Source organism: Nyctibius grandis, unplaced genomic scaffold (assembly GCF_013368605.1).
Source record: "Nyctibius grandis isolate bNycGra1 unplaced genomic scaffold, bNycGra1.pri scaffold_59_arrow_ctg1, whole genome shotgun sequence".
Classification (NCBI taxonomy): domain Eukaryota; kingdom Metazoa; phylum Chordata; class Aves; order Nyctibiiformes; family Nyctibiidae; genus Nyctibius; species Nyctibius grandis.
In genome coordinates this window covers 135,588-149,459 of record NW_027167600.1, presented here as the reverse complement: position 1 = coordinate 149,459, position 13,872 = coordinate 135,588, and the positions used below count along the sequence as shown (strand labels likewise).

The following is a 13,872-nucleotide window of genomic DNA, read 5'->3' as shown; positions in this document are numbered from 1 at the left end:
AAAATCAGTCTTTCAGGTTTTGGTGGGGAACTGAGACTCTGCAGCTGTTGTGATGCTCAGGGAAGCATCATAAACTCCCTCTGCTCCAGCTTGCAGACAGCTCCAGCATCGCCTCTGCAATCTCTCCCTGACCTTGCATACCTTTGCAGAGGATCCTGGTGATGCTCCTTCTTTCCTTCCCCTCCTGTCTGTGCTGCCCTTTTTCTTCCCCTCAACTTTCTGGGGAGTGAGGTTTCAGCTGCAGCTTAGACACTGACCCTGTGGGTCCTGCCATGCAGATCTGCACTCTGTGAGTTCTCTTTCTCCACTGTTTTCTGTTTCTTTTGGGAGAGAATATAATATTGAGTGTGAACATGCTCCAGGTCCAAGAGGCACAAGCACAAAGAAGCCAGGAGAAAGGCTGATGGACAGATCACCTCTCCGTAGTCGGCGCTAAGCCACAGGCAATCCTTTTGCATTTCCCCAGGCACAGCTGTTCACTCTGAAAGCAGTAAAAATGCTGACAATTTTTGCCCCAAAAGAACACTCCCCTGGTCATTTTAGGATTATGAATGGGTAACATCTGACCTAAATTCTGGGCAGGAAACTTATTCCCCACCCTGCTCCACTGTAGGGCAGGACTGCCTGCTCTGTAGCACACAGTAGAGCTCCTGCTCCTCATGGCACACTCAGACAACAAAGGAACTCCAGAAAAGGAGCTGAAGGAAGGTGCTACCAAGGAATAAGACAATTGGAGCATTTCTATGAAAAACACTGAGTTTTATTCCAAGATGTTTGTCCTAACCTGTCAACGACTTCTCTTGCTTGGATAGATACCTGTGCCTAGAGGCAGCAGATGTCCAACGGCAGCTCCGTCACTGGCTTCCTCCTCCTGGTGTTCACGGACACGAGGGAGCTGCAGCTCTTGCACTTCTGGCTCTTCCTGTGTATCTATGTGGCTGCCCTCCTGGGCAACAGCCTCATCATCACTGCCATAGCCTGTGACCACCGCCTCCACACCCCCATGTACTTCTTCCTCCTCAACCTCTCCCTCTTCGACCTGGGCTCCATCTCCATCACTGTCCCCAAAGCCATGGCCAATTCCCTGTGGGACACCAGGGCCATCACTTTCTGGGGATGCACTGCTCAAGTCTTTTGGCTTTTCTTTTTAGTTATAGCGGAGTATTGTCTTCTCACCGTCATGGCCTATGACCGCTATGTTGCCATCTGCAAACCCCTGCACTATGGGACCCTTCTGGACAGCAGATCTTGTGTCCACATGGCAGCAGCTGCCTGGGGCAGTGGGTTTCTCTATTCTGTGCTGCACACTGCCAATACATTTTCACTACCACTCTGCCACGGCAATGCTGTGGACCAGTTCTTCTGTGAAGTGCCTCACATCCTCAAGCTCTCCTGCTCAGACTCCTACCTCAGGGAAGTTGGGCTTCTTTCATTTAGTGCTTTTCCTTTTTTGGGATGTTTTGTTTTCATTGTGCTGTCTTATGTGCAGATCTTCAGGGCCGTGCTGAGGATCCCCTCTGAGCAGGGACGGCACAAAGCCTTTTCCACGTGCCTCCCTCACCTGGCTGTTGTCTCCCTGTTGGTCAGCACTGGAGTGTTTTCCTACCTGAAGCCCCCCTCCATCTCCTCCCCATCCCTGGACCTGGTGCTGGCAGTTCTGTACTCAGTGGTACCTCCAGCAGTGAACCCCCTCATCTACAGCCTGAGGAACCAGGAGCTCAAGGATGCCCTGAGGAAACTGAGTAAACATTTTTTCAGCAGCCATAGACTGCGTACCTTCCTCTGCAAATGACTCCCAGTGTATGTTGTGATGGGCCAAGCCTGTCATTCCTTCTCTTTTTTTTTTCTTCTTTTTTCTTTTTTTCTGTTTGTGATGATATTTTCTGCAAAGAAATGTCGTTATTCATCCCCTTCTACTTAAGAATCCACCTGTCTTGTGTGACCCAGTGGCTTTGTATAAATGAGGCAGCAGTGTCTGTGTGTGTTTAAGCAAAATAAATGAACCTGCAGCAACTTCTTTGTCTGAGCATAAATGAGTAGGAAATGAAAAGACCTTTCTGGCTGCAGCAGCTTGGGGTGGGCTGCTCTGTCCCTGGGGCAGCAGGAGCTGCCTGAGGACCCCCAGGGCCAGGGCTCTTGTACTGGCGTGGGGAGAGGGGATGCCACAGAGGAGCTGCAGACCTCTCAGAATACCCTGGAGAGGAGGACACAGGGTGCCACTGTCTGCCTTTTCCTTGTGCCACAGATGCCCGTCATGTCTAGGGCTGACCCTTCTCTGCCCCCCAGGAGCTGCCGTGCCCTTCAGAGGGGCTGGGGATGTAGGGTGAGTGCCCAGAGCTCTGCAGCACCCTGGGGCAGGCACTGCTGTGGGGTCAGCCAAGACTGGGCTGGGCTGGAGACAGGGCATGGGAGGTGGGAGAGCTTGGAGGGAGCTGGGCTGGGCTGGAGAGTGCCCAGGAATAAAAATCATCAGTGTATGGCTTGTACTGTGTGACCATGCAGGGTGAGGATTCACACCAGAGTGTTTGAGGTGCAGAGCCAGGGCTTGTGGAGGGGATCAAAGACATGTAGGTGCAGGAGAGAGGAGGCTGGTCTGTGCCCTTGGTGGCATGGACAGATTGGGAAGGTGGTGCAGGGCCTTTGTTACCCCCTAGTCTTTCTCGCTGGCCATTTCCAGCACTGGCCACTCACCCCAGGTTTATGGGTGAGTCCTCCTGCAAGGCCATCTCCATCCTCCTGCCGGGCTCAGTGCCTGTAACAGGGGAATAGCGAGCCCTGCCCGGGCTCTCTCCTGGCCCAGATCCCAGCAGACCCTGGAGCAGGGCTGTCTGTGAACCCCCACACGGGACATGGCTGGGACTGGGCAGGGGTCAGGTGCTGGAAGAGCTTCCAAGGTATGATGGTCATGGGGAGATGGGGCATAGAAGACTGTCATAGAGATGGTGCCAGGTGACTTTTACCCATTCCTGAATGCACCTTACCACGTAGCGTGCCTTCACAGAAGAGCTGTGTGGCCATGTGAGGGGGAGCAGGGCTGGGACAGTGCAGGGACAGGATATTGAGAGTGACCGTGAAGCAGCTGCCGAGAGGTGACAGCAAGGACAGGTTCCACAGAAGGAATTTATATAAATTGCCTTTGTTGTGGAGGTATGCTTTGGGGAACAGCAAAGCTCACCTGGAGTTGGAGACTGTAAAAAAAGTGAAGAGCAAAAAGAACTTCCATCGCTGGTGAGAGACCAAGGCTGAACATGGAAAAGGCCGGACCGCTGCAGAATGGTGAGAGCGATTTCATAAGAGCAGACACAGGTGGGGCTGAGGGACTCAATGCCATCCTTGCCTGAGTCTTTACTGAAAAGGTCTCCAGCCCTTTGCGATCAGGGAAAGGGTTCAAGGAGGAGGAGAGCATGTACTGGCAAGAACCTCAGTAAATCCAGGAAGGACCAGTGCCAGTTTCTGCCCTTGCAGGGGACTCACCCTGGCAATGGCACAGGCTGGGGGCTGCCTGAGTGGGGGCAGCCCTGTGGGAAAGGTCTTGGTGTGCAGGAAGCTGGGCAGGAGGCAGCCGTGTGCCCTGGCCGCAAGGGAAGACAGACGTGCCCCTGGCTGTATGACCAACAGTTGGGCTTGTCCTGCCTGGAGAAGGGAAGGCTGAGGAGACCCTCATCACAGCCTGCAAGTACCTATGAAGAGGTTATGGAGAACACAGGACAAAAGAAAATGAGTGTAAGGTGAAAGGGAAAAGGTTCAGAGGAATAAAGTAAAAGACCTTTTCCCCATGAGGTCAGGCAAGGGTGGGAACAGGTCACTCAGAGATATTGTGTAGTCTTTGTTTTGGAAGCTTTTAATGACCCAACCGGATCAAGCCTTGAGCAACCCCAGGTCAAGATTGATCTGACCCTGTTTCTGACAGGTTGGACTACCAACCTCCAGAGCTCCCTTCCAAACTGCACTAGAGAATCACAGAATTATAGAATGGTTTGAGTTGGAAGGGACCTTTAAAGGTCATCTAGTCCAACCCACCTGCAATGAGCAGGGAAATCTTCAAATAGATTAAGTGGCTCAGAGCCCTGTCCAACCTGACCTTGAATGTTTCCAGGGATGGGGAATCTACCACCTCTCTGTGCAACCTATTACAGTGTTTCACCACCCTCATTGTAAAAAATTTCTTCCTTATATCTAGTCTGAATCTACTCTCTTTCAATTTAAAACCATTACCCCTTGTCTTATCACTACAGGCCCTATTAAAAAGTCTGTCTCCATCTGTATTGCCTTTGTGTGGCAAGGTTTTGGTAGCAGGGGGGCTACAGGGTTGGCTTCTGTGAGAAGATGCCAGAAGTCTCCCCCATGTCCGATAGCACCAATGCCAGCTGGCTCCAAGACGGACCTGCTGCTGGCCAAAGCTGAGCCTATCAGTGACAATGGTAGCACCTCTGTGATAACATATTTAAGAAGGGGAAAAAAAAACCTGCTGCACAACAGCATCTGGAAGTGAGGAGTGAGAGTATGTGAGAGAAACAACTCTGGAGAATCCAATGTCAGTGAATCAGGACAGGGAGGAGGTGCTCCAGGCCCCAGAGTATATGCCCCTGCAGCATGTGGTGAGGACCATGGTGAGGCAGGCTGTCCCCCTGCAGCCCATGGAGGTCCACGGTGGAGCAGCTATCCACCTGCAGCCCATGGAGGACCCCAAGGCAGAGCAGGTGGATGCGCTCAAAGTAGGTTGTGACCCAATGGGAAGCCTGCACTGGAGCAGGCTCCTGGCAGGACCTGTGGTCCCATGCAGAGAGGAGCCCACGCTGGAGCAGGTTTGCTGGCAGAACTTGTGATCCCATGGGCATCCCACACTGGAGAAGTCCATTCCTGAAGGACAGCAGCCTGTGGAAGGACTCATGATGGAGCAGTTTGTGAAGAACTGCAGCCTGTGGGAAGGACTCCCTTTGGAGAAGTTTGTGGAGGACTGTCTCGCATGGAAGGGACCCGCACTGGTGCAGGGGAAGAGTATGAGGGGGACGGAACACCAATGTGTGATGAACTGAGCACAACCCCCATTCCCCGTCCCCCTGTGCCGCTCAGCGGGAGAAGGTAGAGGAATTGGGAGTGAAGCTGAGCCCAGGAAGAAGGGATGGATGGAGGGAAGGTGTTTTAAGATTTTATTTTATTTTTCGTTACCTACTCTGATTTGATTGGTAATAAATGAAATTAATTTCCCTGAGTCTGTTTTGCCCGTGATGGTGATTGCTGAGTGATCTCCCTGTCCTTATCTCCACCCATGAGCTTGTTGCTATATTTTCTCTCCCCTGTCCAGCTGAGGAGGGAGAGTGATAAAGTGGCTTGGTGGGCACCTGGCGTTCAGCCAAGGTCAACCTACCACACTAACTTTCTTATAAGTACCTTTAAGTACTGAAAAGGTGCAATAAGGTCTCCCTGGGCCCTTCACTTCTACAGGTTGAAAAACCCCAATTCTATCAGCCTTTCATCATAGGAGAGGTGTTCCACCCCTCTGATCATTTTTGTGGCCCTCCTCTGGACCTGCTCCAACAGGTCCATGTCTTTCCTGTACTGAAGACTCCAGAGCTGAATGCAGTACTGCAGGGTGGGGGTCTCACCAGAGCGGAGTAGAGGGGCAGAATCACCTCCCTTGACCTGCTGGCCACACTTGATGCAGCCCAGGATGCTGTTGGTTTTCTGGGCTGCAAGCACACATGGCCGGCTCATGTCCAGCTTTTCATCCACCAGTACCTCCAAGCCCTTCTTGGCAGGGCTGCTTAAAATCCCTTTATCCCCCAGCCTGTCTTGATACTGGGGGTTGCCCTGACCCAGGTGCAGGACCTTGCACTTGGCCTTGTTGAACCTCATGAGGTTCACACGGGCCCACTTCTCGAGCTTGTCCAGGTCGCTCTGAATGTCCTCCCATCCCTCAGGCGTGTTAACCGCACCACTCAGCTTGGTGTTGTCTGCAAACTTGCTGAGGGTGCACTCGATCCCACTGATGAGATGGGCATGAAGATACTAAACGGTTCTGGTCCCAGTACAGACCCCTGAGGGACTCCGCTCATGACTGATCTCCATCCAGATATTGAGCTGTTGACTGCTGCTCTCTGGATGCGACCACCCAGCCAATTCCTTACCCATCGAATTATCTTATGATGTTATCCATTATCTTATAATCTCATGATTTCAGGCTCCATTTCTGATCAGAACAGAGTAGATATTAATGAGGCATGGATCCTCCTGTGCTGTGCATGATCATCTAAAACAACATCTGAACCAGTGAAGACAGGTTAACATCTCAGTTTAACTTTCTGTGTTCAAAGATTGAGGGGTGTTATTCACAGTCCCAGGCAGGAAAGGTTTTGGCAGTGGACAAGGGGCTCTGTGAAAGACACAAAATTATCTTTTTTAAATGCTATTGCTTTACATATGCTAATTATTACACCCCTCCAAAAAAAAAGAACAGAAGAAAAACAATCTATTAAGTAAAGAAAATGTGTCAACACACTTTTCAGCTTTTACCACTCTTCACAGTTCTGTTTTCTTTTCTTTTAATATACTGGTCTTTGGCAGGATTTGGTGTCCTTTTTCTTTTTTCGAAAAGGAAAGTGTTTTCCAGAACTGGGGTTGGCTTTAGGGCACAAATGTCTACAATCACAGGGACACAGATACTTGGTGCCAGTGTAGATGCCCTGGGACCCCTTGCCCAGCCTCCACCTGCAGCTCCCAGGAGCTCTGGTCTCCCACAGGTCCTCTGTGATAGCTGCCAGTCCCAGGCAAACACCTCAGGTACCCCGGGGCCCCTAAAAGTGGCCGTGGATATTTATGGTCAGACAACTGAGGTCTGCCTGGGAAATGGACAACTGCTTTCAACATTTAAAGAAATGTGAGCACAGTTTTATCAGCTGAAACATTCGAGTACTTTTAATGAAATGGTGGTGTTTTCCCACTGTGCCAGAATGGGAATTTCCAGGATTAATCTCCCATTAATCACAGGAGAAGAAATATTGATCTTTGCCTGTACTTGCATTACCACTACTCTATTTCACTGTATGTTGAATCTCCCCCACCTTTCAGGTGTTGCACCTCTCCTGGTTAAATGACCATGTCTAAGGGCATCTTTTCAGCAAAGGAACTGCACATTTGCCCTCTCCAGATTTCCCCTTCCCCTTGCTTTTTGGTCATTCAGCTTCCTCCCAACTATTTGGTGGCTGCTTTGAGCTTCAGGGAGTAAGAAACTTGCCCGTTCTTTCAGAGGTCTAATTAACTCTTTAGTCAACTCCTTAACTGTATTATGGTCAGACATCTATGCTTTCTTATCTCTCTGTCTAAAACGTTTCTTGTATGACTACCCCTCGTGGAAGGTGGACCTCACTAGATGCAGCTTGGACGTGGCATACAGTGCAGGAGAGTGTTTTACTCCTTATTGAACTCTAGTGTGGGTAATGTTTGTTTGCTGGCAATGGAGAGAAATCCTTCTGTGCCTGTGTGCAGCCAGTTCTGCGGGGAAAGCAGGTGGGAGCTGGTGCAAAGGAGCTGTAACCTCCAGCTGCAGACTTCAGTGGAGAAGGGTGATGGGAGGAAAAGTGATGCAAGGCCCAGGGGGCTGATGAGAGAAATGGCAGGGTTGGTGTGGTGAGGAGAAAGGTTGTCCGTAGAATGTCTGACCTCAAGAGACTGCTTTTCCTACTTGCCCAGACACCTTAGGAGACCCTCAGGATCAACATCAGTTGGAGAATGCTGCTCTTCTGTAAAGCAAAAAAGAACAAAAAGTGCCCTTAAAAAGCAAAAAATCTTTTTTTTTAAATGTAGCTGTAGAAGTTTTGAAGATCTGAAGACTTGAACAAATTATGGCAATACTCGAGGCACATGAGAGCTTTCTACATTGTAATGAGCCCCATGGTGTATTTGGTGCTGAGTCCATGAAGCTCCAGTGCTGAGAGGAGATTGTACAAATTGCTCAAGAAGGTAAAGTCAGAAGCAAATGCTGAAGTTTCTTGGAGTATTAATAGGTCCCACTGAGGGCCATTACCAACAAAGCCTCCCCATGGACTCATTAGAGCAGAAAATTGGAAGCAGTGATGACAACAGGCAAGGCAAAGGCAAAGTGCAGGTTACTCTGATGCTGAATCAAGCCTTGATGGGTTTCATCACACCAACTCCTGACCGCCAGCCCCTGGGAAGGAAGATCCTGTCCCTCATGAGTGGCCCACGACTCTTCCTGGGGCAGTGGGATATGTGGTGTGTGATGCTGAACGAAGGAGAATGATAAGGCACCTCCTGGCCTCCCTGTGAGTGGGGGGGTGTGCAAGGAGGCAACGTGGCCCCAGTGTCATGAGGACAGCGTGTCTGCTCATAGGTCACAATGACAGAGTGTCGCAGAGGAGAGTGATTAAGGTTTAGGTGTCTTAAAGAATCACTGTCAAAGATATTAGCAAAAGTGATTTTAATATGAATTTGTAAAAGCGTGACTTAACAATGTTCAAATGGCAAGGTTCACTCTATCACTTATTACGTGGGAGAAAGATACAAAAGGAAGATCGAGCTGGAATTGGGCTAGAATGACTTACACAGAGATCGAGAATGAAAAGAGCAAGGGAGACCCTCCCGTTGAGTCCGGAGGTTCAGAATGGACCCCCTTGCTTTCTAAACTCCTTCTCAGAGAGGAGTCTCGGTGCAGCTGGATCCAGTCCTAGTCCCAGACTTGGCCAGCGGTTTATGTCTAAGGGAGCTGGATACAGAGATTTCAGTGGTATTGATTCAACGTGCTATTATGGGTTTTCCACAAACTTGAGATAGCAGCAATTTAAGATTTAACACTATTACGGTAGATCATAAGATTAGTTATATTATTTTCTAGCAATACTTAATCAATCAATAATCAACAATCTATTATAATCAACACAGTGACTTAATTAAAGATTCAACAAAGATTCCTAAATCAAATTTCATACACACAAACACACATACACACAGATACAGAGGTTAAGATGCTTCTTTTTCTGCAGATTATGGTAAATTTTGGGACCCGATAATCTTTGAAAACCTCGCAAAGTCAAAATATAGTGAATTACTTACTCTTTCGATCTTTGAATGTCGCGAAACCTAATTATAATGAATTACTCACTCTTTTCCTTCATTGGCATCTATCAGTGGACGATCTGAATTATCTCACAAATCTACCTGGAACCTCGCGAAATCTACCCTGAAAGGCGTCCCAGCTCAGGCGGAGATGCTGGGTCACAGCCTGCTGCGATCCCCGAGAGCTCAAAGGGCCTCGGTTAGGATCGGTATTTATAGAATCGCAAGATGATTGACTTTGGTCAGTGCTTTTTCATCATGGCCCTTATTCTTGTCAGGTAATCTTGGCACCTTTCAGAGTGGGCTATGACCCAGGCAGGAGGAGTTTTGGGTACGTTTCCCAGGCGACAGGAGTTTCAGGTACAATTAGGGAGCGCCTAATTGTCCTAAGTCATAGAATCATAGAATCATAGAATGTCCTGAGTTGGAAGGGACCCACAAGGATCATCGAGTCCAACTCCTGTCCCCGCAGAGGACAACCCCAGAATTCACACCGTGTGTCTGAGGGCATTGTCCAAATGCTTCTTGAATGCTGTCAGGCTTGGCGCCATGACTGCTTCCCTGGGGAGCCTGTTCCAGTGTTCCACCACCCTCTGGGTGAAGAACCTTTTCCTAATATCCAACTTAAACCTCCCCTGGCATATCTTCCTGCCATTCCCTTGAGTTCTTCACTGGTCACCAGGGTGAAGGGATCAACGCCTACTCTTGCACTTCCCCTTGTGAGGAAGTTGTAGACCGCAATGAGGTCTCCCCTCAGTCTTCTCTAAGCTGAACAGACCTAGTGACTTCAGCTGCTCCTCGTACAGCTTCCCTTCTAAACCCTTCACCATCTTTGGGGCTCTCACCTGGACACTCTCTAGTATCTTCATATCCTTTCTATACTGTGGTGCCCAAAACTGCACACAGTACTCAAGGTGAGGCCACACCAGTGCAGAGTAGAGCGGGACAATCACCTCCCTCGACCAGCTACCAATACTATGCTTGATGCACCCCAGGACACGGTTGGCCCTCTTGGCTGCCAGGCACACTATTGGCTCCTGTTCAACTTGCCATCAACCAGAACCCCCAGATCCCTTTCCACGGGGCTGCTCTCCAGCCTCTCGTTCCCCAGTCTCTATGTACATCCAGGGCTGCCATGTCCCAGGTGCAAAATCCGGCACTTTCCCTTGTTCAGCTTCATGCAGTTGGTGATCGCCCACCTTCTAATTTATCTAGGTCTCTCTGCAGGGCCTCTCTGCCCTCGCGAGTGTCAACAGCTCCTCCCAATTTGTGTCATTGGTGAGTTTGGATAGTAGTCCTTCAAGTCCTGCATCCAAATCATTAATGAAGATATTGAAGAGCACTGGACCCAAGATGGATCTCTGAGGAACCCCACCAGTGACTGGTCACCAGCCCGATGTAGCCCCATTTACTAGAACTCTTTGAGCCCTACCCGTCAGCCAATTGTTCACCCATTGCACTATGTGTTTATCCAGCTGTGTGCTGGACATTTTCCCCAGGAGGATACTGTGAGAGACAGTATCGAAAGCTTTACTGAAATCCAAAAGGATTACATCGACTGGCTTCCCTTGGTCTACTGGGTGGGTAACATTGTCATAGAAAGAAATCAAATTTGTCAGACAGGACTTCCCTCTCATGAACCCGTGCTGTCTGGGACCAATGGCTGCATTGTCTTTGAGATGTGTTTCAATAACTCCCAGAATAATTTTCTCTATAATTTTGCCTGGCACCGAGGTGACACTAACAGGCCTGTAGTTACCGGGGTCATCCCTCTTGCCCTCCTTGAAGGCTGGGACAATGTTTGCCAACTTCCAGTCAACCGGGACCCCTCCAGATTCTCAAGACTGTTGAAAAATCATTGAGAGAGGTCTCACTATGACATCAGCCAGTTCTTTAAGTACCCTTGGATGAATCCCGTCGGGCCCCATTGACTTGTAGGGATCCAGCTGGAGCAGCAAATCCCGCACAAGGTCGGGGTTGATTAGGAGTGTATCATTCTCACAGTCATGGATCTCAGGCACAGGGCTCGGGGGGTCCAACCAAGGCGAAGAAAGCATTAAACGTCTCCGCTTTATCTATGTCCCTGTATTTAAGGTGACTACGCTCATCGAGTAATGGGCCAATGTTATTTCTAGCCTGCCTTTTGCTACCAATATATTTTAAAAAGCCCTGAACCAAGAAGTTATCATCCAGATGGTTTAGAAATCTTCTGGACCTGTTTGTACCAGCTGTGTGGTATTCTCAGTTAACATCTGGCAAGTTGAAGTCCCCCATAAGGACAAGGGCAGATGACTTACATGCATCCCTTAGTTCCTTGAAGAATAACTCATCTGTGTCCTCATCCTGGCTGGGTGGCCTATAGTCGACTCCCACAACAACATCCGCTTTATTTGTCTGTCCTTTAATCCTTACCCAGAGGCTCTCAACTGCGCCATCACCGACTGTAAGCTCCATACATTCCAGCCCCTCCACTACATACAGTGCCACCCACCCGCCTTTCCTGCCCTGATTATCCTTCCTGAAGAGTCTGTAATCATCCATCATGGCACACCAGTCACAGGACTCATCCCACCAGGTTTCGCTTATGCCAATGATACCGTATCCCTGGGACTGGGCCAGTGCTTCCAGCTCCTCTTGCTTGTTCCTCATCCTGCGCGCATTTGTGTAGAAACACTTCAAATGCTGTTCGTTGTGCCCATCACCTCGGGGAGCAGTTTGAAGAATTTCACTACCACTCAGCTCTTCGAACTGTGTCATGCCATCCCGTGTCTTGTCACCGACTGGCCTGGTGTTGCCCCTTTCCCCCTTCCAATCTAGTTTAAAGCCCTATCAATCAGCCCTGCTACCTCCTGAGCAAATACCCGTTTCCCTTTTTGGGAAAGGTGAATCCCATTGGAAGTCTGTAGACCTGGTGATGAATAGACCATCCCATGATCAAGAAACCCAAAGTTCCACCAATGACACCAACCTCGGAGCCACGTGTTGATCATCTGGGTCTGCCTAAACTGTTCAATATTCAATATTCTGCAATATTCTCACCGTACTTGTACCCAGGACAAGAACGTACCAGGTTGTCTCAACTCACTGCACAGGTAGGCAAGATCAGAAGAAAGTGCCAGATTGTCCCAGCCCACTGCACTTGTAATTAAACAAGAATACAATGTTGGCTGGTGCTGACATCACAACATGGCCCAGGGGGAGGTCTGCATCACCACATTCCACCCTGTGACTGAAGTCAATCTATCCTCTCCACAGAGTGGTGGTGTGGTCACCTCTTGCCTCTGTGCCTATAAATAGACAACACTGCATTTAAGTTATAATTTGAGACAAAATTTATGCTAGGTTAACCTCTATAACTATTAGAAAGCACATATGTTATTTCATCAAATGAGATTAAACAACATTATATACACAGGGAGGTCCTATGTAAGAGCATAAATTTTTGTCATTTTCCAAGCTTTGATACATGGCATAGAATCATAGAATCATAGAATGATTTCAAAGAAACCTTTAAAGATCCTCTAGGGCAGGGACACCTTTCCACCAGACCAGGTTGCTCCAAGCCTCATCCAACCTGGCCTTGAACACTGCCAGGGAGGGGGCAGCTGCAGCTTCTCTGGGCAACCTGGGCCAGTGTCTCACCATCCTCACCATAAAAAATTTCTTCTTATGCCCAATCTAAATCTACCCTCTTGTATTTAAGAACCATTACCCCTTGTCCTATCACTACAGGCCCCGGCAAAAAGTCCCTCTCTATCTTCTTATAAACCTCCTTTATATGTTGCATGGCTGCAATAAGATCTGCTCTCATGCATCCTGATCTAAAATCCTGCCAACTACATCAATTTGTCACGGACGGGCGATTTAGACCGCTTAAAGAACCACTGCCAAAGGTATCAGCAAAAGCGGTTTTATTGAAACTTAATGAAGTTTGATGGAAAGGTTCACTCTATCACTGCGCAAAGGATACAACGATGATTCAACGTTACCAATACAAAATCTTAGTGCACTGTAATACAAGTTTAAGTGTGATATCGACCACTTACTAAAGATCTGCATTTGGTAAGAGATCTCTCAGCCTTGAGGAGTAACCTTGAGAGGCGTCCCAGCTCAAGGGGAGATCACCACCGTGCAGCCAGCTGCTTAGCAGGGAGAGCTCAGAGAAGGCTCACTTAGGCTGTCATATTTATGGAGTAACGTGGTTGGCTCATAGTCAAACTACATGCGATGGAAAAGGTATGCATGAGACTCCTTGGACCCACAACATTCTTTGTTCCTTGATAAATGAGTCTTGGAGGAACCACCTGTTATTCATGTGTTAACCGCATGGTCAGTGTTCCACTTTCCAAGCCCATATGCATCAATGCTCACCATGTCACTCTGTTCCTGCATGGATTTTAAGAGAACAGATTGGAACTAGAGAAGTTCTTGGCCTGGTTACACCCAAGTCTTCACCTCCTTTGGAGCCTGAACCAAACTCCCACTAGTTTGGTCAAGGAGCTGAGTAGGTCCGTCACAGGGACTAAGCTCCCTCCCATGCCTGCCACAAACCCACAGGTGGTGGGATTCCTCTTGCCTCAGTTCAGGTGTGCACACAGTACAGTCCTCTGAAGACTGGAAGAAATCACATGTCCCTTCTGCCTTCAAGAAGGGCAAGAAGAAGGACCAAGGAACTCCAGGCCAGTCAGCCTCACCTCTTTCCCTGGGAAGGTGATGGAATAGCTAATCCTGGAAAATATTTCCAGGCCCGTTGTACTGGCACACATGGCACAGGGACAAGGGCTGCTGCAGCAGGGCAGG

The 13,872-nt window shown here is 48.9% G+C and overlaps 1 protein-coding gene across 1 annotated transcript; it reads left to right on the top strand.

The window, feature by feature from the left end:
- Nucleotides 1–835: 835 nt before the first annotated feature.
- Nucleotides 836–1,792, top strand: LOC137677430 (olfactory receptor 14J1-like). Its single transcript, XM_068424734.1, has one exon. It carries the CDS (start codon nt 836–838, stop codon nt 1,790–1,792), a length of 957 nt encoding a protein of 318 aa, XP_068280835.1.
- The last annotated feature ends 12,080 nt before the right edge of the window (nt 1,793–13,872 follow it).

Coding starts and splice junctions, on each gene's coding strand:
- LOC137677430 (XM_068424734.1), top strand. CDS start 836: ATGTCCAACGGCAGCTCCGTCACTGGCTTCCTCCTCCTGGTGTTCACG.